Consider the following 24,396-nt stretch of genomic DNA (forward strand, 5'->3'; position numbering starts at 1 on the left):
GTATTTGCAGAGCTCTCATGTATCACGCATTGAGCGTGACAGTCACTGTCTTTTATCACGCTCTCCCGCCACACATCGTATTTCTCACGCAGAAAAACTATTTGACTATTTATCATATATTTAATATGCGGCAGTGCTAAAAATGTATCAGTCCGCACCGCTGTCTCTATGCAACCGGGCAGGAATCAAGCACGTCTCCCCTGGAGTTCCTCTGGACACTTATCAGCCAATCAAAAAAAGAGGCTACACAATAGCCAATCAGAAAATAGCACTATTGTATCTGGGTAAGATTTAATGCAACAACCAATGAAAAAAAGCAGATCCTGGAATTGTTCATCATCATCCTCGTTCACCCACAGAGAACACCACTGGAGCTGTGAGCATCACTTTAAGTACAGAGTAAGTCATGATCTCCTGTTTTAATGTTACAACAAATTCACAACTTGTTTGACACAAACAATGACATTGTGACTGCTGTTAGAGACGTTTCCCAGATAATCAGCATCAGTTTTTCATGAGTGTCTGTAACTTAGCCAACAGTTTTACAGCTGGTTCACTGACAACACCTGCTCAGAACAAGTAGTCTAGGGCCAGTGGTTCTCAAACTGGGGGCCCTGAGATGGTGTCAGGGGGCCCCGGCTTTATGACATTTTATAAAATAATGAATTTATCATAAATTAAATCTCAGAAAAATAAGGCTACTAACCACCAGCACTATATTGTATAATTTCATATGTTTTGTTTAATTCAAATATTAAGTTTTGGAAGGTTTTATGTCATAAATTGTCTTTTTTTTGCTGTTGTTGTTGATGTTTTTTTTTTGGGGGGGGGTTCTAGACATATTTAAAATATGTCACTCCTGCCTGTCTTTAAAACTTGAGAGCCCTGTATGTGTTTTGTTTTTTTAATCCCACTCAGTGATGAAGAGAACACTGACACAACAGACTGGATGTAAATCCACCAAAAGAAGAAAAGAACAGAGTCTCCTTTACTCTCCAGTTCTCTTCATTATTAACCCTGATTTTACTGCAGTCTGATAGTTATCATTACAAAACTGTTATTAATTTAAAAATAATAATAATAATAATGAATTGTACAGTGTATATAAAGTACATTTAATACACAACAGAATCATGCTGACCATCACAAAGAACTGGAGAGTCATCACCAGGAAATAAACTCTGGACTTCTGTTTCTGGTTAAAATGATGCCTCAGACACTGTTACTGAGCTCAGCATGTTTCACTCCATCATTTCCCAAAATCAGAAACTTTATTTATTCAGTCACATTTTTTGGAAGAATTTATAAATGTATTTCTTAAAGTTATGGACCAGCAGAACATTTAGTTTACAATGTTAAACTAACAGGAATTATAAACAGGGCTTTAATCAGCTGTAGAGCACAGAGCAATAAAACAGATCTGACAAATATAATAACTTACTCTTCAAAACTGACAGCAGGATGTGACCGGTAAACTGGCAGCAATGCTGGAAGGACAGTCCTGTGTGTTTCACTCTCATACTGCTTCACATGTGAGAACAGATCCAGCAGGAAATCACTCTCTTCTTCAAAATAATAATCTTCATCGTCCTCATATTCTTCAATATCTGGCATCACTTTCTCCACTGTCTCCTGGATGTTTTGTGGTTGGTGTAGAGCTGTTTGCAGACACAAATCCAGTAGAAATTTTCTCCATCTCTTCTTTTTCTCTCTGTCTGTAAAGTAAAAGCTGGAGAAAAGTGAAAGATTCACATTATTACAGTAAACACAGAGAGAACTCTCACACATACAGAGAGAAAAATACCGAAGAAATAAAGTTTTTCCACTTTACTTACTTTTGTTTGTGTTAATATTTTATAATTATTGGAATAATCCTAGAAATACAAGAGCTACAGAATCCCTACAGAAAGCCACACCCCCTCCTGGCCACGCCCCCTCTGACATAAGATGAACAAACTCTCTCATATACTGGGTACTGAAATGTATTTGCAGGGCTCTCAAGTATCACGCATTGAGCGTGACAGTCACTCACTTGGGTCTTTTATCACGTTCTCCCACCACACATTGTATTTCTCACGCAGAAAAACATACTATTTATCATATATTCAATATATGGCAGGGCTCAAAGTGTATCCGTGCACACCGCTGTCTCTATGGAACCGGGCAGGAATCAAGCGCGTCTCCCCTGGAGTTCCCCTGGACACTTATCAGCCAATCAAAAAAAGAGGCTACACAATAGCCAATCAGAAAATAGCACTATTGTATCTGGGTAAGATTAAATGCAACAACCAATGAAAAAAAAGCAGATCCTGGAATTGTTCAGCATCATCCTCATTCACCCACAGAGAAAACCACTGGAGCTGTGAGCATCACTTTAAGTACAGAGTAAGTCATGATCTCCTGTTTTAATGTTACAACAAATTCACAACTTGTTTGACACAAACAATGACATTGTGACTGCTGTTAGAGACGTTTCCCAGATCATCAGCATCAGTTTTTCATGAGTGTCTGTAACTTAGCCAACAGTTTTACAGCCGGTTCACTGACAACACCTGCTCAGAACAAGTAGTCTAGGGCCAGTGGTTCTCAAACTGGGGGCCCTGAGATGCTGCCAGGGGGCCCCAGCTTTATGACATTTTATAAAATAATGAATTTATCATAAATTAAATCTCAGAAAAATAAGGCTACTAACCACCAGCACTACATTGTATAATTTCATATGTTTTGTTTAATTCAAATATTAAGTTTTGGAAGGTTTTATGTCATAAATTGTCTTTTTTGTTGTTGTTGTTGTTGATGTTTTATGGGGTGGGGGTGGGGTGGGGGGGGGGTTCTAGACATATTAAAAATATGTCACTCCTGCCTGTCTTCAAAACTTGAGAGCCCTGTATTTGTTTTATTTTTTAATCCCACTCAGTGATGTACTGTAAAGAGCACTGACACAACAGACTGGATGTAAATCCACCAAAAGAAGAAAAAAACAGAATCTTGTTTACTCTCCAGTTCTCTTCATTATTAACCCTGATTTTACTGCAGTCTGATAGTTAGCATTACAAATCTGTTATTAATTTAAAAAATAAAATAAAATAATAATAATAAATTGTACAGTGTATATAAAGTACATTTAATACACAACAGAATCACGCTGACCATCACAAAGAACTGGAGGTTTTAGGGGTTTTGTTTTCTGTTTAAAAAAATAAAATCATCACATAATAAAGATCATATTCTGTCATGGAGAGTCTGCACCATCACCAGGAAATAAACTCTGGACTTCTGTTTCTGGTTAAAATGATGCCTCAGACTCTGTTACGGAGCTCAGCATGTTTCACTCCATTATTTCCCCAAATCAGATACTTTATTTATTCAGTCACATTTTTTGGAAGAATTTATAAATGTATTTATTAAAGTTATGAACCAGCAGAACATTTAGTTTACAATGTTAAACTAACAGAAATTATAAACAGGGCTTTAATCAGCTGTAGAGCACAGAGCAATAAAACAGATCTGACAAATATAATAACTTACTCTTCAAAACTGACAGCAGGATGTGACCGGTAAACTGGCAGCAATGCTGGAAGGACACTGCTGTGTGTTTCACTCTCATACTGCTTCACATGTGAGAACAGATCCAGCAGGAAATCACTCTCTTCTTCAAAATAATAATCTTCATCTTCCTCATATTCTTCAATCTCTGGCATCACTTTCTCCACTGTCTCCTGGATGTTTTGTGGTTGGTGTAGAGCTGTTTGCAGACACAAATCCAGTAGAAATTTTCTCCAGCTCTTCTTTTTCTCTCTGTCTGTAAAGTAAAAGCTGGAGAAAAGTGAAAGATGCACATTATTACAGTAACCACAGAGAGAACTCTCACACGTACAGAGAGAAAAATACAGAAGAAATAAAGTTTTTCCACTTTACTTACTTTTGTTTGTGTTAATATTTTATAATTATTGGAATAATCCTAGAAATACAAGAGCTACAGAATCCCTACAGAAAGCCACACCCCCTCCTGGCCACGCCCCCTCTGACATAAGATGAACAAACTCTCTCATATACTGGGTACTGAAATGTATTTGCAGAGCTCTCATGTATCACGCATTGAGCATGACAGTCACTCACTTGGGTCTTTTATCACGCTCTCCCGCCACACATCGTATTTCTCACACAGAAAAACTATTTGACTATTTATCATATATTTAATATGTGGCAGTGCTCAAAATGTATCAGTCCGCACCGCTGTCTCTATGGAACCGGGCAGGAATCATGCGCGTCTCCCCTGGAGTTCCCCTGGACACTTATCAGCCAATCAAAAAAAGAGGCTACACAATAGCCAATCAGAAAATAGCACTATTGTATCTGGGTAAGATTAAATGCAACAACCAATGAAAAAAAAGCAGATCCTGGAATTGTTCAGCATCATCCTCGTTCACCCACAGAGAAAACCACTGGAGCTGTGAGCATCACTTTAAATACAGAGTAAGTCATGATCTCCTGTTGTAATGTTACAACAAATTCACTTGTTTGACACAAATAATGACATTGTGACTGCTGTTAGAGACGTTTCCCAGATAATCAGCATCAGTTTTTCATGAGTGTCTGTAACTTAGCCAACAGTTTTACAGCCGGTTCACTGACAACACCTTCTCAGAACAAGTAGTCTAGGGCCAGTGGTTCTCAAACTGGGGGCCCTGAGATGCTGCCAGGGGGCCCCAGCTTTATGACATTTTATAAAATAAAGAATTTATCATAAATTAAATCTCAGAAAAATAAGGCCACTAACCACCAGCACTACATTGTATAATTTCATATGTTTTGTTTAATTAAAATATTGTTTTGGAAGGTTTTATATCATAAATTGCCTTTTTTTGTTGTTGTTGATGATGTTTTATTGGGGGGGGGGGGGGTGCTAGACATATTAAAAATATGTCACTCGTGCATGTCTTTAAAACTTGAGAGCCCTGTATTTGTTTTATTTTTTACTCCCACTCAGTGATGTAGAGAACACTGACACAACAGACTGGATGTAAATCCACCAAAAGAAGAAAAGAACAGAGTCTCGTTTACTCTCCAGTTCTCTTCATTATTAACCCTGATTTTACTGCAGTCTGATAGTTATCATTACAAATCTGTTATTAATTTAAAAATAATAATAATAATAATAATAATAATAATAAATTGTACAGTGTATATAAAGTACATTTAATACACAACAGAATCACGCTGACCATCACAAAGAACTGCAGGTTTTAGGGGTTTTGTTTTCTGTTTAAAAAAATAAAATCATCACATAATAAAGATCACATTCTGTCATGGAGAGTCTGCACCATCACCAGGAAATAAACTCTGGACTTCTGTTTCTGGTTAAAATGATGCCTCAGACACTGTTACGGAGCTCAGCATGTTTCACTCCATCATTTCCCCAAATCAGAAACTTTATTTATTCAGTCACATTTTTTGGAAGAATTTATAAATGTATTTCTTAAAGTTATAAACCAGCAGAACATTTAGTTTACAATATTAAATCAACAGCTATTATAAACAGGGCTTTAATCAGCTGTGGAGCTCAGAGCAATAAAACAGATCTGAGAAATATAACAACTTACTCATTGAACCTGACTGCAGGAAGTGACTGGTAAACTGTCAGCAATACTGGAAGGACACTGCTGTGTGTTTCACTCTCATACTGCTTCACATGTGAGAACAGATCCAGCAGGAATTCACTCTCTTCTTTATATTCATATTCCACATATTTTTCAATATCTGGCATCACTTTCTCCACTGTCTCCTGGATGTTTTGTGGTTGGTGTAGAGCTGTTTGCAGACACAAATCCAGTAGAAATTTTCTCCATTTCTTCTTTTTCTCTTCGTCTGTAAAGTAAAAGCTGGAGAAAAATGAAAGATGCACATTATTACAGTAACCACAGAGAGAACTCTCACACGTACAGAGAGAAAAATACAGAAGAAATAAAGTTTTTCCACTTTACTTACTTTTGTTTTTGTTAATATTTTATAATTATTGGAATAATCCTAGAACTACAAAAACATCTCTAGGTTACGACCGTAACCCTAGTTCCCCGAGGAACGAGACACTGTGTCGAAATGCTATGGGAACGCCCCTGCGTGACCGCACTCTGAACCACGTGTATAATCTGACCAATAGGCGTTGGGAAGCTACAAATGGCTGCGAGATGGACAAGACGCTAGCTCCTGCGTGAGATGGTAAGCTCCGCAGGGATGCAGGGAGTGTGGCACGGAGACACAGCGTCTTGTTCCTCGGGGAACTAGGGTTACGGTCGTAACCTAGAGACGTTCCCCTTCAGAACTCGAGCTGCGTCAAACGCTATGGGAACGAGTGTCCAATCACACCACAATGACCAGACCCTGCTTAGAAAGTGAGGGCCTCGGCACCTGTACGTAGGACAGAGGAGCCCGGGCTGGCTCTGAGGTCAAGGTCATAGAACCTGATGGAGGTCAGCGGTGTGGACCAACCCACAGCGTCACAGATGTCTTGGAGTGCCACTCCAGCGGACCAGGCTGTAGATGCCGCCACACCCCGGGTGGAGTGAGCTCGGACCCCGAGCGGTGCGGGGAGGCCAGAGGACTCGTGAGCCGACACAAACGCATCCACTACCCATCTGCTCAACGTCTGTGGCCAAAAAACCTTTCCTATTAGGGCCGTAGCAGACGAGCAGCTGCTCCGACTTTCTCCACGGACTCGTCCTGCGGAGGTAAGTGACCAGTGCTCGCACTGGACACAGTCGGTTCTGTCGCTCCTGTTCGGGGGCTGTAAACGGAGGAGGGCAGAATGCCTGCAACACGACAAGTCGTGAGGGGGCCGAAGGCCCCTTAGGTACGTACCCAGGTTTCGGATAGAGAAACACTCTGGCCATGCCAGGGGCAAATTCCAGGCGAGACGGGGCCATGGACAGGGCCTGCAGATTCCCGATCCTCTTCAGGGAGGAAATTGCCAAGAGGAAGGTGGTCTTAATAGACAGAAACCTAAGGGCCACTTTGGTCAATGGCTCAAAGGGGGGCGCTGATAGAGCCGCCAGCACAACTGCCAGATCCCAGACAGGCACTCTGGGTCGCGTCCCGAGCCTCAGCCTCCAGGTGCCGCGGAGGAAACATGTCACCAGTGGGTGCCTACCCAGCGACTGCCTCGCCGGCGGGATGCTATATGCCACGATGGCGGACACGATGGCGCAAACTGTTCCTGTAAGAACTCCAGAACTGAGCCGATCGGGCAGTTAACTGGTTCCAGGCCATGGTGATCGCACCACGACTTGAACAGTCGCCATTGTGCGGCGTACGACCTCCTCATGGAGGAAGCACTGGAGTGGAGAAGGGTCTCTACTACCTCGGTAGAGAGACCAGCCGCTATGAACTGTGCCCCCTCAGGGGCCACAGCCACAGCCTCCACAGCTCTGGGCGGGGGTGAACCAGGGTTCCGCCTGCCTGTGAGAGGAGATCCCTCCTAGGGGGAATTTCCCACAGAGGGCCCTCGAGTAGGGACAAAAGATCCACAAACCATGGCTTGCCTGGCCATCGAGGTGCTACCAGGAGGAGACGGACTCCATCCCGGCAAACTCCAGGGAGCAGTGCGATCGGGGGAAAGCACAGGTGTAGCCTCGGCCACGACTGTACCATGGCATCCAGACCTAACGGGGCTGGGTGAGAGAGAGAGAATCAGAGGGGACAGTGCGAGGTCTCCTGGGTCGCAAAAAGATCCACCTGGGCTCTGTAGGACCTCTGCCATATGAACTCCACCACCTCGGGGTGGAGACGCCATTCCCCAGGCCTCGGCCCCTGCCTTGACAGGGCATCTGCTCTGACATTCAACCGTCCCGGGATAGAAATGGCCCTCAAAGAGAGGAGTCTGTCCCGAGACCACAAGAGGACCGCTCGTGCTAGCTTGTACAAAGGGCGAGATCGGAGACCCCCTTGGTGGTTGATGTAGGAGACCACCGCAGTATTGAAGTGTTGAAGGAAGTGTTTTAACCCCAAAAACACTGCCATCATCTCCAGGCAATTTATGTGCCACGAGAGACGTGGGCCGCTCCACAGACCCTGGGCGGAGTGGCCACTCATGACCACTCCCCACCCCATGGGGGAAGCGTCCGTCGTTAGCGTCACGCGACGACATGAAGTCCCCAACACGGAGCCTTGGGACAGAAACGTTCGGTCCTTCCAAACATCCAAGGCTCGAAGGGCACGCTGCGAGACCTTGATTGTACGATATGGGTTTCCCCTGAGAGAGAACCCTCTGCCACAGTACCACCACTGGAGGGGCCTCATGTGCAGGAGGCTGAGCGGGATTATGCTGGACGCCGCCGCCATGAGACCCAGCAGCCTCTGGAACTGCTTCACAGTGAGTGGCTGGCCTTCCCGCACTCTCCTGACAGAGGTGAAGATGACTTCGACCCGAGCAGGTGACAACCGTGCCTGCATCCTGGCCGAGTCCCATACCATGCCCAAAAAGGTGGTTCTCTGCGCTGGAGAAAGCACACTTTTGCTGCCATTTAGTCGATGTAGTTTAAAATGCGGATGCCCTGGAGCCGCAGCTTGGTCAGTGCTGTGTCGACGCATTTTGTGAAGGTGCGGGGCAAGAGTGCTAGGCTGAATGGGAGGACCTGATATTGGTAAGCTTCGCCCCCGAAAGCAAACCTCAGGAACCTCCCGTGTGCAGGGAGGATGGAAACGTGAAAGTATGCGTCCTCCAGATCTATTGTGATGAACCAGTCCCCGGACCTGATCTGAGTCACAAGCTCCTTGAGAGTGAGCATCCTGAGCCTGAGAGAGTGGTTCAAGCAGCGTAGATCTAGAATGGGACGCAACCCACCATCCTTCTTTGGAACGACAAAGTACGGGCTGCAGAAGCCTGACTCTCGAGCCGAGGGGGGAACTACCTCGATGGCTCCTTTCCTCAGGAGTGTGCGCACTTCTCGTTCCATGACCAGAGCCTGCTCGGGTCCCACCAAGGTGAGACACATCCCGTTGAAACGGGAAGGAGGATGCGAACTGAACCGTGTAACCGTCCTCTATAGGACCCACTGGGAGACTCCTGGCAACCCCTCCCAAGCTGTTCCTCAGGGGAACCAGCCCCTCGGGGCTGGCCTCTGACCCACTCAGAGCAGCTGGGGCCGAGCCCTGCAGCTGATGGCGCCTCACCCTCCACAACAAACCTTCGGGTGGAAAGGTGGGGAGCGAACCGCTGGAGGGAAGCTGCACCCTGAGGCACATCTTGTGGCAGGGCTGGCAGACCGGCCTCCATGACCCGAACGGCCGGAGCAACGTACTGCGGCCGTTGACACCTCCTGAGAGGCGGCGAGTCTTCCCCATCCATACCGAGACTTTGGGCTGAAGTGGAGGGAGGTGTCCGCTGAAGGGGGGCCGTGCTCTGGAGCACATCTTTTGGCAGAGCCAACGGCCTGGCGCCCCGGTGGTGCAGGGGAGGGATGGGCACCGTAACATGAGGTTTGCCCCATCCCCCCAACCGTAGACTGACAGGGTCTACCCACCACTGCCCGTTTGTCGGAGGCGAGGGTGACCCTAAGGTCATCCTGCTCCTTCTTGGGCCTAGAGCATCGCCTTGGGCCCTTAGACCCCGCCCGCAGAGATCGTGTGGCCAGGCTCTGTTTCCGGGTTTCGCGGTGCCTGGAAAGACCAGGCTGGGGCCGCCGCCGCCAAACAGCCCCATGAGATCACCGAGGGAGGTACTGCTGAAACGCAGCCGACTGCTTCTTAGACTCCTGGAACTTCTCCTGGAACCACCGTCACAGCGTTGCCAAACAGTCCAGGAAGGGCCATCGGTGTGTCCAACAGCACAGCTCGATCCTTGTCCAGGAGGTCGGACAAGGCGGGCCACAGATGCCTTTCTGTGGCCACCAGGGCCGCCATGGACCAACCAACGGCCCGTGCAGTGTGTTTCGTGGCCCGAAGAATCAAGTCGGCAGTGCAACACGACTCTTCAATATCAGCGGTCCCGGAGCTAAGTCCCTCATGCAAATCACGTAGCAGGTCAGCCTGGTATGCCTGCAACACACCCATGGTGTGGAGGGAACCCGCTGCCGCGTAAGCCTTCCCTACTAAGGCCTATGTAGCACGTAGCTGCTTAGTAGGGAACACCGGGGCCTTTAGCGATGATGCTACGCTAGAAGAGAGATAGCTAGCTAGCGTCTCTTCCACATGTGGCATTGCCCCGTAGCCGCACGCCTTAGCCCCAACCACATTCGCATAGAGCGAGGAGTGACAAGGAGAAGTGCAAAAAATGGCAGGCTCCGGCACCCAGGAAGTGACACAGGATGCAGGAAATGCTCATCCAGCTTACTGGGTGCACGCTGCTTCTGCTGTTCCAACGGCCAATCTAAAGCCAGCTTGGCCATGGCTCGTGTCACGACCTCGAGGAGCTCCTCGTACAGCACAGGCTGTGAGGCGCTCACGGGCTCGCTAGCATCCATCAGCTCTCCTTCCTCGGAGGGAGAGACATGTAATGCCGCACTGCTCGCGCCGGGAGAAGAAGCAGCCATCGGGCCTGCTTCTCCTCGAGAGCAGGAGCTCGATTCAGCAGACGAGGCTGGAGAGGACTCATCCGACTCCAATCCCGCTGCTAAATCGGCCTGCGAGCCTCGGCAAGAGCGGGACCGGAGCCGCGAGGGAGAGACCTCTTCTCGAAGAGCGCTCTCCGAGAGCGAAGCGTGCGCATAGCCATGCGACTACAATGCGAGCAATCGACTCCCTCGAGAGCCGATTGTGCATGCTCCACTCCCAAGCAAACAACACACCGATCATGCGAATCCTTCCCGGTAATGAAACGAGGACCCGGATAAACATATTTACGGAATCTCTGTCTGCTAGCCATCACTCGATCAGAAAAACACAGTATCAGAAAAAACAGCGCTTACCTGAACGAGCAGAAGCTAGCGTCTTTTCCATCTCGCAGCCATTTGTAGCTTCCTGTTTACGCGACATCACCCGCCGATGACGTCACGTCCCAACGCCTATTGGTCAGATTATACACGTGGTTCAGAGCGCGGTCACGCAGGGGCGTTCCCATAGCGTTTTGACGCAGCTCGAGTTATGACGGGGAACTACAGAATCCCTACAGAAAACCATGCCCCCTCCTTGCCACGCCCCCTCTGACATAAGATGAACAAAGTCTCTCATATACTGGTTACTGAAACGTATTTGTTTTGTTTTTTAATCCCACTCAGTGAGGAAGAGAACACTGACACAACAGACTGGATGTAAATCCACCAAAAGAAGAAAAGAACAGAGTCTCCTTTACTCTCCAGTTCTCTTCATTATTAACCCTGATTTTACTGCAGTCTGATAGTTATCATTACAAAACTGTAATTAATAAATACATTGTACAGTGTATGTAAAGTACCTTTAATTGATTTCTGTACTTCTACTTAAGTGTAAAAATGAAAACAGGATTTTTAAATAATCAGAGTCACTTAAAGGGGCAGTTGACCTTTTTTCACATTTGACACTTTCTAAACTCTTGTAGGGTGATTTCTAGACACCTCAGGATGTTTTTATAACAGCTGATTAAATCGTTTGTTAAATTAATTCAAATTAAACAGTGGTTTGTCTTCCTGCAGAACCTGAAATGTACAAATCACATTACAGAGCTCAGCTTTCTATTAATGACACATCTAATACATTTGCAGTGTTTGAACATCAGAGGTCCTCATCTGTACAGCTCATAAAGTTCAATTATAGAGAGCACGCTGGTCACATGATCACATTCTGTCATGGAGAGTCTGCACCATCACCAGGAAATAAAGTCTGGACTTCTGTTTCTGGTTAAATACTAAAGAAAATATAACAACTTACACTTTAAACCTGACAGCAGGATGTGACCGGTAAACTGGCAGCAATGCTGGAAGGACACTACTGTGTGTTTCACTCTCATACTGCTTCACATGTGAGAACAGATCCAGCAGGAATTCACTCAGTTCTTCATAATAATAATCTTCATCTTCCTCATATTCTTCAATATCTGGCATCACTTTCTTCACTGTCTCCTGGATGTTTTGTGGTTGGTGTAGAGCTGTTTGCAGACACAAATCCAGTAGAAATTTTCTCCATCTCTTCTTTTTCTCTTTGTCTATAGAGTGAGACCTGGAGAAAAGTGAAAGATTCACATTATTACAGTAAACACAGAGAGAACTCTCACACATACAGAGAGAAAAATACAGAAGAAATAAAGTTTTTCAACTTTACTTACTTTTGTTTGTGTTAATATTTTATAATTATTCAATAATCCTAGAACTACAAGAGCTACAGAATCCCTACAGAAAACCACGCCCCTCCTGGCCACGCCCCCTCTGACATAAGATGAACAAACTCTCTCATATACTGGTTACTGAAACATATTTGTTTTATTTTTTAATCCCGCCCAGTGATGGAGGGAACACTGACACAACAGCCTGGATAATTAATACAGTGAATATACTCAATTGATTTATATGCAGTTCTCTAATCGAGTGTAAAAGTTTAATTAATATTTTAAATAATCAGTCACTTAAAGGGGCAGTTCATATTTTTTTCACATTTGACACTTTCTAAACTCTTGTAGTTTGATTTCTAGACACCTCATCAAGTTTTAATAACAGTAGATTAAAACATTTGTTTAAATTAAACAGTGGTTTGTCTTCCTCCAGAACCTGAACTTACGACCTCTAAAGAGGAGAACAGATTGAATCACAACAGGATCACGCTGACCATCACTGGAGGTTTTAGGGGTTTATGTTTGTCTTATAAAATGAAGCTTTGAGTAAACTGATAGAGGAAACACAATTTCTGCACTGAGACTCACAAATCTATCTAATTATAATTTATTGTACAAAATTATCTTTTATGGATAACCTTTTTATACATTTGAGCAGTTCTAAACATTCATTTGGTGATTTCTAGTCATCAGACAGTCTTTAGTGTAAAAGTTACAACATCTAACACATACAAAGTTCCACGTACTGAGACTCTGGTCACACGAGGACTTTTGTGATTTTCTGAATGAATCATTCAGATTATTAACATCTCCTACATGAAGTTCACACCTCAGAGGTTGGCAGATTTTTACTGAATAAACAGCTGAGACGAGTTAACAACAGCTTACAGACCACTGATTTTACACACAAGCACTTGTCTTAAAGGTAGAAATCAGAGTTACTGAAGATCCATAATAAACACAAGAGATCATTTAAAATAAAAGACTAATATGATGGTAAATGGATGAGACGATATGAGGCACTGAAATAAACGTGTAAGATGAAGATCAGGACAGAGAATTTACTCATCAGGACCTCAGCATGTCTGCAGTATCTCTGGTCCAGTGATGCTGTATCATAGCTGACCCTGTGCTCTGACCCCAAACTCCAAAGTCAGTATATGTGAAGAAAGAATTTCACTGTGCTGTAATGTATATGTGACCAAAATAAAGGCTTCTGTAATATTGTAAAATTTTGAAGGCACTTTGTGTCAGGGCTTGGACTGGTGCTCTTCAAAAACCTAAATTATTTATTTACTTGTTTATGAATTCTTTTTGTTACTTCCACACATACAGCTAGACTAAGGTGGGATATGACAGGCTTCACATGTGAGAACAGATCCAGTAGATAACAGATCTTTTGACTAATCACAGTGGTAAAGTTACACACACACACACAGACACACACACAATGCTGTTTAGTGATGATCAGTACAGTCACATGTGAGAGTTTTCCTCATGTCTGATATAGAAAGTGATGATGTAATGAACATAGTAACTTTGATAACTGATCAAATTATCTAGATATTTAGCTGTGAGTCAATCAGACCTAGACTTGTAGTGTCTAGTTAGAAAAAGGATTAAGATCCATTAGTTAAAAGGTTGATATTCATTATCTAGCTAAATCAGATGGCAGTGTATTTAGTATAGAGAAGTTTTGTGTAAAAGATACTGTTGATTTTTCGAAAGTAAATGTAAAGTCTCATATACAGGGACTTGTACAGTCCCTGTATTGTCTCATAACTTAAAACTAATCAATGAGTTGTTTAACAATTTAATTTTTATAATCAGTGATGTTTTTTTGTTAAAATACATTTATTTGACTCACATGCATTTTCCCCCTGTGTGTATAACATTAGAAATCCAGCACAGCCTACAGTCATAGCTGCACCAGACTCCACTTCCTACACTGCACACACACACACACACACACACACACACACACACACACACACACACACACACACACACACACAGTTTCTGCTTTGTTCCTGACTGTACCGAGTCTTTTGTTCACTGTTTCTGCTCCCTTTCTTATTGCCTTGATCGGTCTGTTCTGTTTACTGATCATCTGACCTGTGTCTGTGTTTCTGACCATCAATTTGTTAGTAATTTGGATTGTTTTAGTTTCATTAAAGCTGCCTCCCCTGCATTTGTGTTTGTCTCACGACTTTTTGACTAATCACAGTGGTAAAGTTACACACACACACAGACACACACACAATGCTCTTTAGTGATGATCAGTACAGTCACATGTGAGAGTTTTCCTCATGTCTGATATAGAAAGTGATGATGTAATGAACACAGTAACTTTGATAACTGATCAAATTATCTAGATATTTAGCTGTGAGTCAATCAGACCTAGACTTGAAGTGTCTAGTTAGAAAAAGGATTAAGATCCATTAGTTAAAAGGTTGATATTCATTATCTAGCTAAATCAGATGGCAGTGTATTTAGTATAGAGAAGTTTTGTGTAAAAGATACTGTTGATTTTTCGAAAGTAAATGTAAAGTCTCATATACAGGGACTTGTACAGTCCCTGTATTGTCTCATAACTTAAAACTAATCAATGAGTTGTTTAACAATTTAATTTTTATAATCAGTGATGTTTTTTGTTAAAATACATTTATTTGACTCACATGCATTTGGGACATAAAGTTTAGCAGAGATCTTTTTTCATGAGTTACTCACTTGAGAGAGCTGATGTGTGGCAGCCATGAGAACACTGTGCTTAAGAGAAGATCTGTGAGCTGTTGTGGGTCTTTATCACAGTGCAGATGGAGATTTGGTTGCTCTGCATATCGGGTTATAAATTTTCCAGCTTGCTCAAGCACATCTGTCTGACTGCTCATTGGGATGTGAATCTCATTCCTACATAACTGTAGCAGATTTATCAGATAATTAGGTTCCTCACACTTCAAGGCAATTGTCCAGATCTGACTTAGTGTTGTTGAGAAATCCCTGAAAACAGGAAAAAAAAACACAATCATAATATAAATTAAAAAAAAACAGCAGGTAAAATAAGTATTGACCACATCACCATTTTTCTCCTTTAATATATTTCTAGAGTTGTAAGACAACCCAGGTAATTCATAATTACAAAGAAACCAAAAAATCAGGAATTAAATTATGTGTAATAAAGTGGAATGACACAAAAAGCCATAAAAAGCCACCAGCTGAGATCTGTCAGTACCTAGAAAATAATCTGCCCCTTGTCAGTGGAAAGTAATATCAGATGGTTCAGTCCCAACTTATTACCAAAGTGTCACAGAAGAAACAGCTCATGATGGTTAAAAGCAAAGAGCTCTTTCAAGACCTTGCAAAAAATACTGATGGCATTGATTACAGAGGGATTTCTAAACTTCTGAATGCTCCAGTGAACACTGTTGAAGCAAAATCCAGAAGTGTGGGCATTTCAGCAAGACAATGATCCCAAACACACATCCAAGGAAACTCTCAATTGGTTTTGGAGAAAGATAATGAAGCAGCTCGAATAGCCCAGCCAATCACCTGATTAAATCTAATAGAAAATCTATGGAAAGAACTAAAGACAAGTTCATAGAAGTCGTCCACGGAACCTTCAAGATTTAAAGGCTTTACCAGCAAAGGCTTTACGAAGGCTTTAGTACAAAGTACTAAATCAATGACTTAGTTCAATAATCTTTACATGTGTCATTCCATTTTATTACACAACATAATTTCTGAACTTATATATTTTGTTTTATTTGTATGTATGGATTACTGTTTTTTAGTATTGTTACACCCAAAAAAGGCATACAATATAAATATATAATACCTTAGATAATGTTTGAGAATTATCTTCAGCCCTGAGAGGGACACAGCACTGTTCTCCAAATCAAGAAAACAATCCTTTTTGGATTGGCTGATTACATAGGACACAGCACAGCATGTGTAAGGGTCAAGATGTTCCTCACTCAAATCTAGATGATAGTTTATTCTCTCTAGAAATGAGCAGCAGGTTTCAGGTGACTGAAATTCATACAGACACTGACATATGAAGGCAATGTCAGTGTTTTCATCATCTGGTTGTTCACCAATGAAAGTGTTTAAGACCTTCTCAAAGAACCCATCAATATTGTCCTTGATCTTGTTCAATGGAAAGAGACACTTCAGATGATCAATGATGGTTTGTGATTGAAGCCCACAGAGAAAAGGAATTATATGTTTCATGTGTTCGCTGTCTTCATTCTGACACAGATGGAGAATGTCATCAAGTATTTCTGATTTTTCTAGAAGCCAGAGAGCAGAAAAAAATTCCTGCATTGTGTTGTGAGAAAAAGCACAAAATGTCTTGGCACATGCTGGTGACACAACAGAGACAGTCTTGAGGAAAGCACCAGAAATGCCTCTCTCATCATAATCAAACTCCAGGTTGATAGTTTTTAACTTGGTTGCATTGAAAGCACTCTCTGCTAAAGACAGGACCATGTCTCTGCAGTGTTTAATGTGTCCATCTAAATCCAGCAATTTCTTACTTCCGTGTCTCTGTAGACAGTGACGAAATATTCGTACATACAGCTCAGTAGCTGTGAAGTGTTTCTGTGCTTCAGAAGTGTAGTATGAAATACAGGCTGCCACCATAAAAGCATGAATAGGGATGTGGCAGAGACTGAAGAGTGCTGGATTGTTTATCACAATGTCTACCAACTCTGGTTCATTATCTGTCATCTTCCTAAAAAAATCATAAATTGACTCTTCACTGAAACCTTGAACATAAACTTTACATGTTGTCCAGTCAGAGAACTCATACTCTACTTCAGGCCTGCATGTTACCACTATCTTTGCTTCAGGCAGAAGTACATGTTCCATGATCTCCAGCAAAACCGTGTTCTTCTGAAAATCTCTGATTCCATCAAAAACAATAGTCACACTGTCAGAATATTCTTGTAGATACTGCAGGATTTCTTCAGCATTTTCTTTAAGCTGTGGATTTAACATTAAATATTTGCTCAGTAGAAGATTTTCTAAGCTCTCTGTAGTTGAGATGTTTGACAGTGTGTTTTCATCAAAGTAAAACATTAAGTCAAGGTTTCTGTCACTTCTCTCTGCCCAGTGATGTAACATTTGTTGAACAACTGCCGTCTTCCCAATTCCAGGTTTTCCTACTATTAGGATACTTTTCTCACTGCTATTCAGTAAATCTTCAGGGGATTTTCTCTGTGTGTCCTTTGGTATGTAGGACTTCATCTTTTTTAAACGGGACATTTTAGATTTCTTGCTCTTCAGTGTGATTTTGTTATGGGGTTTATTATTTTCTGTCTCTGTGTCCAACACTAGAGGAATAAAGGCAAACTTATATACTTCGTCTTCATTAAACCACAGGCTCTGACTCCACTGTTGACTAAGAACTAGCTTTCCTCTTGTCTTCAAAAGTTTTTGCAGCTGATGGCATGAGAGAGGTCCTACAATCACAGATAATATCATAATCACAGAAAAAGTGAAAATATTTTGGGGAATAATTCAGTTATTTAGCATTTAATTTCTTTTAAATTGAGTTAACAGGTCTAACATTTGTTTAACAATATTTAACATAGAGTAAATTCAAATTTACTGGGACATCAGAAAACTTTAGCATGTACCATTAAGCTTATCAGAGTTTGTGCTAAATTTTAATTGCTTTGGCTTCAGTTACAAGTTTTATGTACAAGTAAGAGGCTTTAGTATAGACAATAAAATCAGACTTTCCTATGCAAACCTATTTGTTGGTTTTATGAGGCAAAAGTTCTAAGAACAATTTACACAATATGAACCCCTGATATTTTTTAGGTACAATGATGATATTTTTGTCATCTGCACAGGTGAGGTTCTACAAATCTTCATTACCTTCTCAACATTTTAAAGGCTTTATTTGTGACATATATTATAGCACGGTCACATTTTTTATTTGCATATACAAGCTTTTATGAAGTTGGGGTCACAGTACAGATTCAGCCATACAGCCAATACAGATAGAGCCTTGCTCAAGGTCCCAACAGTGGCAGTTTTTTTACAGTTTAAACCCCTACCATAGGAAATACCAGTTGTTTTTTTTTACCAGTTTTACCAAAGTTTTCTAATTTGTTATTAATTTGCTTAAATCAAGCAGTTTTACCTTTAATGTAGTCATCTTCAGCCTCATCTCTAAAGGAGAACAAGGAGATCCATGTATGTAAATCAGGAGTTTGACTAGTAGAATCTGATTTTGGCAAGACCAATTTCCTCTCACGATCCAGTATTCTGAGAAACTTATAGCAGGCCTTCTCGCCCTTATTTAAGACCAAGTCCAATATCCTCCTGGTTTTGTTGTACTTTTCTGGTTCTGCCTCAATTTCACTAACTTCATTGCCATTGAAAACATTCTGTTGGTGAAGTTTTTCAACAATAACAGGCAGGTTTTGTAGACGTCCAACCAGTTTTTCAAGAGCATCTTTTATATATTCACTGGCATCTTGATTTGAAGAAGCCATATTGATGCTGTTATTTCTTCAGCTTCATAAGCCTATCCAGCTATGATCTGAAAAAAATAATTAATTAGAAATCATTGATACATATACATTTATACATTGATACATTATACAGATTAATTGGTAGGTTTATTGCCTCTTGCTTTTAACTAAGCAAAACAAATATTCAACAATAGTTCAACAAGGGTTTCCAAATTAGCAGTTGCACCCCAACATGTGTTGTTTTGTTGTACAAACAGAATTGCAAAAAACTCTCAAATATGGTTTTATGAGATTTGCAAATCATTGCATTCTGTTTTTATTTCCATTTTACACAACATCCAAACTTTTTTGGAATAGGGTTTGTAATATCAGGATTAACGACTGAGTAAGAACATAAATAATAAGAATTATTATTTTCATTCGAATATTCATTAGATTATTCTTATTGGGGATTGACTTATTGATGGACTGATGGATATTTCGAATAATGACACAGCAAATTAAATTATTTTAAATGTATTCATACATTGCAGTTCATGGGCACTGTATAAATACAGTAGCTGCAAGTCCTATTCCTTTGATTTTTTTAGTCACATAACACGTTACTGACTACATAAAATTACATTTTTAAACCTTGTATTAGTAGTTTAAATTTATAAAACTGGATTTTAAAAATGTTCCACAGTGTTAGGACTCTGCCCGGACTCTGGCCACGTGCATTTGTTTATGTTTCTCGTCACATGTCTGCCACGCCTTTGTCTGCTCCTCCCGCTTCTACACACCTGTTTCCCATTGTTAATTCCTTTGTCTATTTAACTGTGTTACTTGTGCAGCGCGGCATCTACTGTGGTTTTGTCCTGTCTCTAGTCCGCGTCATGTTTCGTGTTTTATGTTATTAAACCCTGTTTATTTTGCTATCCTGCATTTGGGTCCGCTCTGTTCCGTGTTCATTACACACAGGGTGAAAGATTCAGGTGGGGTTTAGCCAAAGATATGGTTTAATGTGAAAGCATCAAAATGACAGGAAAAAATTGTTAAAAACTTGATGGTTATATTTTATCTAAAATTTATGTAGCAGCCCTACCCTTAACCTTCAATTGGGGGATATAATAATCCGGGAATTAATCCGGATTCACTTATTATTATCCTTTAACAGAGCAAAACTTACACTTGAACTTCCGAAATACAGACAGCATATAAATTGTCCCACAAGGGAGAAAAATACACAATTCTTAAGGACGCATATCGGTCTGTAGTAAAAACAGTGAAGAGATGGACCAGTGAGGCAAAGCAGGAACTACAAGACTGTTTTGACTGCACTGACTGGAGTATCTTTAAGGCTGGTACTGACAGCCTGGATGAACTGACTGACACTGTGATATTGTACATCAGTTTTTGTGAAGACAAGTGTGTGTGCCAACCAAAACCTTCTGCAAATACAGTAACAAAAAGCCATGGTTCACAGCCAAACTGAAAAAACTTCGACATGCCAAGGAAGATGCCTACAGAGGGGAGGACAAAACTCTGTATAAGCAGGCCAGTAACCTACTGACAAAGGAGAAAGAAGTTACAAAAGCCAAAAGAAGCTACTCTGAAAAGCTGAAAAGCAGGTTTTCAGATAATAACCCTGCATCAGTGTGGAAAGGCCTTGCAAGACATCACAAACTACAAGAGTCGCCCCCGACTGAAGCAAACAATGACCTGGCTGACGACCTCAACACCTTCTACTGCAGGTTTGAGAACAACATCTTCAAACCTCCCAGCCAACCCAGCCGACTGACTGACATCACACCTCTGGGAACGCCATTAACAACTCCTCCAAGCACTTAAGTTGCACTCGCGATTTGTGAAGAGGATGTGAATCGGCTATTTCAGAGACAGAAGACAAGTAAAGCTCCCGTCAAAGATGGTGTCTCCCGCACCTTTCTCAAAGCATGTGCTGACCAACTGGCTCCTATCTTCAAACATATCTTCAACAGATCACTGGAGCTGTGTGAAGTCCCCTCCTGCTTTAAACTCTCCACAATCATCCCGGTCCCCAAGAAACCCTCCATCACTGGACCAAATGACTACAGGCCTGTCGCTCTGACATCTGTTGTCATGAAGACATTTGAACAGCTGGTATTGGCCCTAAAGACTGAAACAGAACAGATGCTGGATCCCTACAGTTTGCCTACCATGCAAACAGATCAGTGGATGGCGCAGTCAACATTGGACTGCACTACATTCTGCAACACCTGCACTGCCCAGGCACATACACCCGGATTCTCTTTGTCGACTTCAGTTCGGCTTTTAATACAATAATTCCGGAAATACTCCACTCCAAACTCCTAAAGCTCACTATACCCCCTTCCATATGGAAGGACCACCAGCTTCCTGACAGGCAGGAAACAACATGTGAGATGGGGATGTGTCACCTCCAGCATTCGGACAGTCAGCACTGGCGCTCCTCACGGAAGTGTCCTCACCCACTTCTATTCTCCCTCTACACTAATGACTGCACTTCAAGTGACCAAACTGTTAAACTCCTGAAATTTGCAGATGATACTACGCTCATCGGTCTCATCCAAGATGGCGATGAGTCTGCATACCGGCAGGAGGTGAAGTGGCTGGTGCTGTGGTGCAGTCAGAACAGTCTGGAGCTAAACACCCTCAAAACTGTGGAGATGATAGTGGACTTTAGGGAAGACCCCTCAACACTACTCCACCTGACAATATCCAACAGCCCGGTGTCATCTGTGGAGGCCTTCAAGTTTCTGGGCACTACCATTTCCCAAGACCTTGAATGGGAGTGCAACATAAACTCCATCGTTAAAAAAGCCCAGCAGAGAATGTACTTTCTACGCTAATTAAGGCAGTTTGTATGGTCTGCCACAGGAGCTGTTAATGCTGTTCTACACTGCAGTCATTGAATCTGTCCTGTTCACATCCATCACGATCTGGTTTGGTGCAGCAACTAAACAGGACAGAAACAGACTGCAACGTACGGTTAAAAGAGCTGAAAAAATAATTGGTGCCCCCCTGCCCATTCCCCCGGAATTGTACGACACAAGAACCAGAAACCAGGCAGGAAAAATCACCCCTGACCCTTCGCACCCTGGACACAATCTCTTTCAGCTCCTCCTTTCTGGCAGGTGCTACAGAACTTTGCTTACTAAAACTTCCAGACACAGGAACAATTTCTTTCCCCAGACAATCACCCTGATTAACAACTCACCATAATTCTATTCACTGCTTCATATCTATAAGTACTGCATTATCAGAACTGTCAGTCATCACATCATCTGTATATATTACACACACTACTGCTGCTATATAGTGTACAAAAAGCATACTGTAATATTGCACAATATTGTTATTTGCACCATGCACTTCACACACTTTATGTACATAACTGATCAGTCATACATTCTGTATTCATATGTAATACTCATAATGTCTACTGTATTACATCTGTCTTGTATAGTCTGTATTATCTTGTATAGTATAGTGTTATTTATGTCTGTACTTTTGAGAGTCACAAACAGCTGGAACCAAATTCCCTGTGTGTGTCAACACACTTGGCCAATAAACCTGATTCTGTTTCTAATTCTGATTCTGATTCTCTGTGCAGCAGATTCAGAAGAAACAACTCGTAAACTATATGAAACTTTAAACATATTTCTTGAAAAGTTTTATATTGATGCGGTCGTGTAACGTGTGTGATTTACTCTTGTATAGATTATATACACAAATCAAATAAATAAAAGTAGTAATAACACTTGGTCTGCCAGATACAGAACTTTAACACACTTTGCCAGTGTGACACATTTTGAGACAGTGCATTACTAACAAACCTTATTCATGCAGTAACTCTTAAAGGGGAAGTGCACAATTATTTTATCAATATACACAGACACAGTTATGATATTATTTGAACCACAAACAATCATAAATGCCCCATTACATGAAAATAAAATAAATAATATTTAATATAACCCTAGCTGGGTTATGGGTTAGAGAATAAATGTGAAAATATGCTATAATAATAATAATAATAATAATAATAATAATAATAATAATAATAATAATAATAATAATAATAAATCAGCCATGATACTTCCGGATAGAATAAAACAAAGAAAACGTGCACAGCTTTCAGTGAAGGATCAAAACCGAAAGTCACAGTTACTATTATATGTTAAAGGCAGCTTTTATAGATTTATATCCGGAAGTAAACCCGGAAATATAAACGAAAAGTTTAGCTATACACCAGTAGTTACAGTGAAACAATATTTTGTACCTTGAACGTGAAGCAGTGTGATTTCCTGGACTTCTGTAAAAAACGTCCACAAATGAACACAAAAGTTCTCGAACTTTCCTCATCGCGAGCTTTTTAATTCTAATTCTTTTTAATTGGTGGTTAAAATTGGCCACTTATAAGTGCATATTCCGCCACCTACTGGACAGAAAAGTGAAGCATTGTTTATATCTGGTGGGGACATAAATCCTATTTAATTATTCTGTTATGCTACTGGAGTTATTTTTTAGCCAACTTTTTATTAATTGCTACTCCTCCTAGAGCTTTCGAGACACATGCTGTCGTAGACCCTGGTCTGAAGTTTTATGCTATTACTTTTTAAGTTTTACTGATTACAGCCTGGGAACACGGTGGCTTAGTGGTTAGCACGTTCGCCTCACACCTCCAGGGTCGGGGTTCGATTCCCGCCTCCACCTTGTGTGTGTGGAGTTTGCATGTTCTCCCCGTGCCTCGGGGGTTTCCTCCGGGTACTCCGGTTTCCTCCCCCGGTCCAAAGACATGCATGGTAGGTTGATTGGCATCTCTGGAAAATTGTCCGTAGTGTGTGATTGCGTGAGTGAATGAGTGTGTGTGTGTGTGCCCTGTGATGGGTTGGCACTCCGTCCAGGGTGTATCCTGCCTTGATGCCCGATGACGCCTGAGATAGGCACAGGCTCCCCGTGACCCGAGGTAGTTCGGATAAGCGGTAGAAGATGAATGATTACAGCCTCTCTAATTATTCCTTTACTTTCTGTCTTACTTTACATTTTTATCTCCATTAGTGTGTTTTAGTGCCTATTTTGCTATTGTATCTTTTTCTTTATCCCAATATGTGCTGGAGCTCATAAGAATAAGTTAATTCACATTTGCAAATGCTAATATATTTTGTCAAGATGTTGACGTGCCACTGAAGCAGAATAATGTATCTGACCAAATGACTGTATTTAATGGCTAAATTTCCTGCATCCTTTTCATAAACCTATAAATAGCCCATTGTTCTTATAGCAACTCCAGTCTTAAAATGAGGACTGCATTCCAAAGCCACTGGATATCCTTTTTCAGGGTCTTTACAGCCATCTGTAGATATCTGAATTTCCTGACAATAATTCTGGTTCTGATACCACTGCAGAAGCTCGTCCTTAGGTACATATCCTACATTGTTATTCATTTTTGTAACAACTAGAGGTCAGATATTGCCATTGGATATGACAAAGAGGGAATTATTGGAATTTTCACTATAGGACTTACATTATGGCATCAAGTGGCACTCGGTCACTTATGTTTATTGATGAGGTGACAAAAGACAGTTTTTGGCATTCACAGAGAAAATACCCATATACCATAAAGTCCCATCATGTGCATACAGTGACTTTCCAATTCCTGGTCTAACTTGGGAT

The 24,396-nt window shown here is 41.7% G+C and overlaps 1 protein-coding gene across 1 annotated transcript in view; it reads right to left on the reverse strand.

Moving 5' to 3' along the window:
• LOC132842134 (uncharacterized) overlaps window positions 1-23,061 on the reverse strand; it is a 31,561-nt gene extending 8,500 nt beyond the window's left edge. The window contains exons 1-5 of the mRNA XM_060864801.1: window positions 23,003-23,061; window positions 18,387-18,781; window positions 16,071-17,697; window positions 14,966-15,235; window positions 1,442-1,729 (exon numbers count right to left, since the gene is read on the reverse strand). Coding sequence (XP_060720784.1) covers window positions 1,442-1,729; window positions 14,966-15,235; window positions 16,071-17,697; window positions 18,387-18,741 — 2,540 coding nt within the window. The 5' untranslated portion in view covers window positions 18,742-18,781; window positions 23,003-23,061. The remainder of the gene's footprint in view (window positions 1-1,441; window positions 1,730-14,965; window positions 15,236-16,070; window positions 17,698-18,386; window positions 18,782-23,002) is intronic.
• Between the last annotated feature and the right edge of the window lie 1,335 nt (window positions 23,062-24,396).

This window comes from Tachysurus vachellii, chromosome 3 (genome assembly GCF_030014155.1).
Source record: "Tachysurus vachellii isolate PV-2020 chromosome 3, HZAU_Pvac_v1, whole genome shotgun sequence".
NCBI lineage: Eukaryota > Metazoa > Chordata > Actinopteri > Siluriformes > Bagridae > Tachysurus > Tachysurus vachellii.